Below are 6,000 nucleotides of genomic sequence, written 5' to 3' on the forward strand. Positions count from 1 at the left end.
TGGAACCCAGGGGCTGTGTGTGTGTGTGTGTGTGTGACTGTGGATCAAATCCAGGGGTGTCCTACCTCTAAGCTACACCTCTAGCCCTATCAAATTACCTTGAGCTGGCCTCAAACCTTTGATCCTCCTCCTGTCTCAGCCTCCCCAGCACTGTGATTACGGGCATGTGTCACCACACCCAGCTAGTCAGACGAATCTATATGCTGTGATAATTTTAGGTTTGCTTGCTGGGAAAATACTGCAAGATAGTAACATACTAATATTTCTTGGTATGAATCACACCCATGCTGAATGTACACCGAATAGGAACGGGTGTTACCACACTCAGATTATTTCTAACCAGTCATACGCTAAGATTAGGCCTGGCAAACAGAGCCATCGGCTTACATGCTAAAGAGTGGGACTTCTGGCGCTTTCAGATAAAAAGTTTTGCTATACAAACTTTCTAACCATGGCAGCACTTAAACACTGGGACAGTCTTTCCAAGGGCAAGACATTTTCTAGGGACCATGCCTATCTCCTCTGAAAATGCTGCTCAGTTGAGCATGGTAGCACACACCTGTAACCCCAGTACTTACTCGGGAGGCTGAGCCAGGACCATCCCAGTGCAGAGCCAGCCTCAGCAACTTAGCAAGGCTCTCAGCAACTTACTAAGACTCTGTTTCCAAATAAAAAATTAAATAGGGCTGAGGGTGTGGTTCAGAGAGAGAATGCCCCCAGGCTCAATCCTCAGTTTCACCACCAAAACAAAACAGAACAGAACAGAACTCTGCTCTTCTGTTAAAAATCAGGCTCATAATAAACCCAGGGCAGGATGAAGCTGCTTGTTCCCTGAGACTGATAACATCTAACAAGAGATGGCTGCTTCCCTGGTCTTGGTTGGCAGAAGGAAAGTAATGCCAGCGCGTCCAGTTAAACCTGCACTTACTGAGCACATTCCATGCCTGGTATTCTGCATGTAAGAATAAATAAACCACAGATCCTTGGAGAAGCTGACTCTCTGGAGGCTAGAGGCAAGCCTTGTGCATTTGAATAAAATTCATAGAAAAAGAAAAAAAGAAAAGGGAGAGAGGAGAGATGGGGAAAAGGATGCAAAAAAGAATAAACACATGTTGGGTTTAAAAGATGGAATGAGCCGGGCGTGGTGGCGCACACTCGTAATCCCAGTACTTGGGAGGCTGAGATGGGAGGAGCGCAGGTTCACGGCCAGCCTCAGCTACTTAGTGAGGCCCTCCACAACTTAGTGAGACCCTGTTTCAAAATGAAGAATAAAAATAGTGCTGGGGGCAGACTGCTCCTAGGTTCAATCCCCAATACCACAAAAATAAAAGATGGAATAGGCACATGGGTGGGGAGGCGAGTGAAGCCCACTCTCCTATTTACTTTTCTCCTTCTTGGGCTGATCTATCAGTTTCCTTTCTTTTTCTTTTTCTTTTTATTTATTTATTTTTTTTTTTGCGGGCCTCGGGGTGGAACCTAGGGGCATTTGACCTCCGAGCTACACCCCCTGCCCTATTTTTTATTCTTTATTTTGAAACCAGGTCTCATTGAGTTGCAAAGGGCCTCACTAAGTAGCTGAGGCTGTCCTCGAACCGAAATCTGGGAGGACAAGCATGCGCCACCACGCCCGGCTTATCAGTTTCCTTTCAGGCCTCCCCTTCTTTCTTCAACCCTGCAGGGTCGGCCATGTCCTCTTTTCCTCCCCTGGACAGCCTCATCCCCTCTCCTCACTTGGATCATCTCTCCTATGCTGAGGATTCCCAACCTCTTTCCCCCAGCCCGTGTCCCTTAGCTGAGCTCCCAACGGGCATTCCTACAGCCCAACATCCCCAACTAGCAGCCCAGACTTGGGACTTATTTCTGAAGCTGAAGGCCACTCTTCCTTGTTTCCTCTCCCAATTATAACCATCGAGTGAAAACCTGAATAGCCACCTGGACCCCTTACTCATCCTTCGCCAACACCTGGTGGGGTAGGATGTAGACATTTCCAGATTCCACCCATTCTCCGTATCCCGACCAAATCCAGGTGGCAGCCATCTGCACCCAGATCACTCTAACCAGAAGGCTCACTTTTCACAAAAACAATCAGATCACACCCGTATTCAAAGGTTCTTCAAAGCCAGGTGTGGTGGTGCACCCTTGTAATCCCAGCATTTGGGAGGCTGAGACAGGAGGCTCGCAGTTTGCAAACAGCCTCAGCTACTTAGTGGGGCCCTTCGCAACTCAATGAGACCCTGTTTCAAAATAAAAGAATAAAAAATAGGGCAGGGGTGTAGTTCAGAGGTCAAATGCCTCTGAGTTCCATCCCCAGACCTGCAAAAAAAAAAAAAAAAAAATCCTTCAAGGCGGGTGTGGTGGCCAAATTACTTGGGAGGCTGAGATGGGAGGACCGCAAGTTCATGGCCTGCCTCAACAACTTAGTATGACTCTATTCCACAATAAAGAATAAGAAGAAAAAAAACAGGGCAGAGGGTGCAGTTCAGAGGTAGGATGCCCTGGTTTCAATCCCCAGTAGCACACAAAAACATACCAAAAAAATAAATAAAATAAAATAAAGATCCTTCAAGCCAAGGATGGTAGTATACACCTGTGATCCAGTACTTAGGCAGCTGAGATAGAAGGACTGCAGAACAGCTTCTGCAACTTAGTGAGACCGTTTCTTTTGTGTGTGTGGTACTGGGGATGGAATCCAGGGGGATGCTACCTCTGAGCTATACCCCCAGCCCTATTTTTTATTCTTTATTTTGAAACAGGGTCTCACTAAAGTGGTGGAGGGCCTCACTAGCCGAGGCTGGCCATGAACCTTGGATCCACCTGTCTCAGCTTCCCAAGTACTGGGATTACAAGCGTGTGCCACCATTCCCGACTCTGACTCTATTTCAGAATAAAAAATAAAATAAGGCTGGTGGTATGGCTCAAAGGTAGGATGTCCCTGGGTTCAATCCCTAGTAGTATAAATAAACCAAGCCAAGCATGTGGTGCACTCTTGTAATCCCAGCATTCGGGAGGCTGAGACAGTAGGATCGTGGTTTGGGGACAGCCTCAGCTACTTAGTGAGGCTCTTTGCAACTCAGTGAGACCCTGTTTTAAAACAAAGAAGGCCTGGTGTGATGGCACACACTTGTAATCCCCACGCTTGGGAGGCAGAGACAGGAGGATCGCACAGGTTCGAAGCCAGCCAAGCTGGCTTAAGAGACCCTGTTTCCAAATAAAAATATAAAAATGGGTCTGGGAGTGTAGCCCGGAGGTAGAAGGGTTTCCAGGAACCCTAATACCACCAAAAATAAATAAATAAATAAAATAAAATAAAATAAAGAATAAGCCAGGCTTGGTGGTGCACGCTTGTAATCCTGGCGTTTGGGAGGCTAAGGCAGGAGGATCACACAGGTTCAAAGCCAGCCTCAGCTACTTAGTGAGGCTCTCAGCAACTTAATGAGACCCTGTTTCCAAATAAAGTATAAGAGTATATAGCCGCGCGGGGATTACAAGCGTGCGCCACCACGCCCAGCTTAGCCCAGAGGTAGAAATGTCCCTGGGTTCCACGCCTAGTACCACAAATAAATAAATAAATAAAATAAAGAATAAAAAATAGGGCTGGGCATGTAGCTCGGAGGTAGAATGCCCCTGGGTTCCATCCCCAATACTGCAAAAATAATAATAATAATAATAATAATAATAATAATAATAAATAAATAAATGGAATAACCAGTTTCTCCTTTCTCTTACCCCAGAGCCAGGTGGTCAAACACAGGGAGGGTTGGAGGGTCCTAGGTGTAATTAGAGCCCTTTCTTTACCTATTATCTGTGTCTGTATGAGGGGTCCAGGGGGGTACTGGAAATTGAACCCAGAGGCATTCTACCTCCAGGCTACACCCCCCAGCCTTTTTTGTTTTGTTTTGTTTTTGTTTTGCTTTGTTTTTTGGTGTGCAGTACTGAGAATTAAACCCAGGGGCCTTCTATTTCTGGGCTACATCCCCAGACCTATTTTGCTTTTTATTTGGAAACAGAATTGTACTGGGTTGCTGAGAGCCTAAATTGCTGAGGCTGACTTCAAACCTGTGATCCTCCTGTCTCAGCCTCCCATAGGATTACAAGCGTGTGCAACCATGCCTGGCTCACCCTACTCCCCCAGCCTTTTTATTTTTTGAAAAATGGTCTTGGTACAGCATTGAGGCTGGCTTTGAACCTGGGATCCTTCTCTCTCAGCCTCCCAAGTACTCGGATTACAGGCGTAAACCACCATGCCTGTCTCTTATGTAGCATTTTTCCCCCCTGGTACTAAGGCTTGAACCCAGGGGCATTTTACCTCTGGGCTACATCTCAGTCTTACGTTTTTGTTTGGAAACAGGATCTTGTTAGGTTGCTGAGAGTCTCCTGTTTCTGAGGTTAGTCTCAAACTTGCAACCCTGTCTCAGCCTCCCAAGTACTGGGATTACAGGTGTGTGCCGCCATGCTTGACAAAAGCATTTTGAATTTAAGAGCTGTGCACGGTAACACACGCTTGTAATCCCAGTACTTGGGAGGCTGAGACAGGAGGATCACACGTTTGAGGACAGTCTTAGCAAGTAGTGAGACTCTCATTAACCTAATGAGATCCTGTTTCCAAAATAAAAATAAAGCAGGGCTGAGGGTATAGCTTGGAAGTACAATACTCCTGAGTTCAATTCCCAGTGACACAAAAAGAAAAAAATTAAGATATCAATGGGGGGAACTCCACAACTTCCTACCAACTAGGCAAAACTTCCTGTGATCACTCTAACAAACTAGTTACTAAAGCTTTGCATACACATTAAATCACACAGCCACCCTGAGAATTAGATGCCACTGTTGTCCTCGTGTTTCAGATGGGGAAACTGGAACTCAGCAAAATCAAATAATTTGCCCAGCTGGGCGTGGTGGCGCACGCTTGTAATCCCCGCACTTGGGAGGCAGAGACAGGAGGATCGCGCAGGTTCGAAGCCAGCCGCGCTGGTTTAAGAGACCCTGTTTCAAAAATATAAAGTAGGTTGGGAGTGTAGCCCGGAGGTAGAAGGGCTTCCAGGAACCCCAGTACCACCAAATAATAATAATAATAATAATAATAATAATAATAAATAACAACAACAACAATAATAATAATAATTTGCCCAGGATTACACCAATAGCCAGAATTCAGACTCAGGCAATATGCCTCTAGAACCCTGGCCTGTGGAATGAATAAATGAAGTTAGCAAACTGTACTAGAGGTCAAGAATAACAGAAACCGGGAAACCAATAACCCAAAGCTCATTCATATTTGAATCTCGGATGGACATACTTTGCAAGCATGTTGAAAATGGGGGCAGTGTTAATTCTCTCACAGGGTGCCGCCAAGGGAAGACTTTGGTCTGACCTATGCCTTCCTCACCCAGAGGTCTTGCGATCTCAACACAGACATCACAGTCAAGGCACACTTTCCGAGTCCTGAGGTCTACAACATACACACCCACGTCAAGCGAGGAGTGAAAGCCAGGTGAGAGAAGCCTGCAGGCCTTTTCGAAGCTTACCTCCCGGAGCTCCAGTCTTTGGGCCACAGCCTCAAGACTCTCCTGGCCAGTGCTCTCCACAGACAGTGTGAACTCCACGAATTCATTATTAAGCAGCTGGATCCGGGCAACCAGGCAGCTCTTGCTGGACACCGTGTAGCGCCGGGTGCGTTTTAATTTCAATCCGAATGGCAGTGGCATCTTCTCCCCGATCCAGCGGTGCTGACGCCAGGAGGAAGTGACCCTCTGCTGAAGGGACCAACACTGTCCGGTGCCTGCTCACCCAGCAGCCGCCATTAAAAAGCAACAGAATCGCCAAAGGCCGAGAGAAGGCTGCATCCACGCCAGCACTGGAGAAAAGGAATCCAGGTTACTCTAACAATGCTAACTCTGAACTTTGCTTTTAAAAATCACTATCAGCAGAGAAGCTTTATCTAAAGAATGAGCTTTCTTCTGCAAAGGGAGAAAAAAGAAAGAACTTACTAACAGGATCAGG

General features: G+C 46.5%; 1 protein-coding gene across 1 annotated transcript in view; it reads right to left on the bottom strand.

Annotated features, from left to right (window-relative positions):
- The window catches only part of PTPN21 (protein tyrosine phosphatase non-receptor type 21), a gene marked incomplete at both ends in the record, with an annotated part of 77,164 nt that extends 71,459 nt beyond the window's left edge, over window positions 1–5,705 (bottom strand). Inside the window, one exon of the mRNA XM_080707432.1 lies at window positions 5,526–5,705. Within this exon, the coding sequence (XP_080563558.1) occupies window positions 5,526–5,705 (180 nt within the window). The remainder of the gene's footprint in view (window positions 1–5,525) is intronic.
- Between the last annotated feature and the right edge of the window lie 295 nt (window positions 5,706–6,000).

Source organism: Muscardinus avellanarius (assembly GCF_963383645.1).
Source record: "Muscardinus avellanarius genome assembly, chromosome: 12".
NCBI classification, from domain to species: Eukaryota; Metazoa; Chordata; class Mammalia; order Rodentia; family Gliridae; genus Muscardinus; species Muscardinus avellanarius.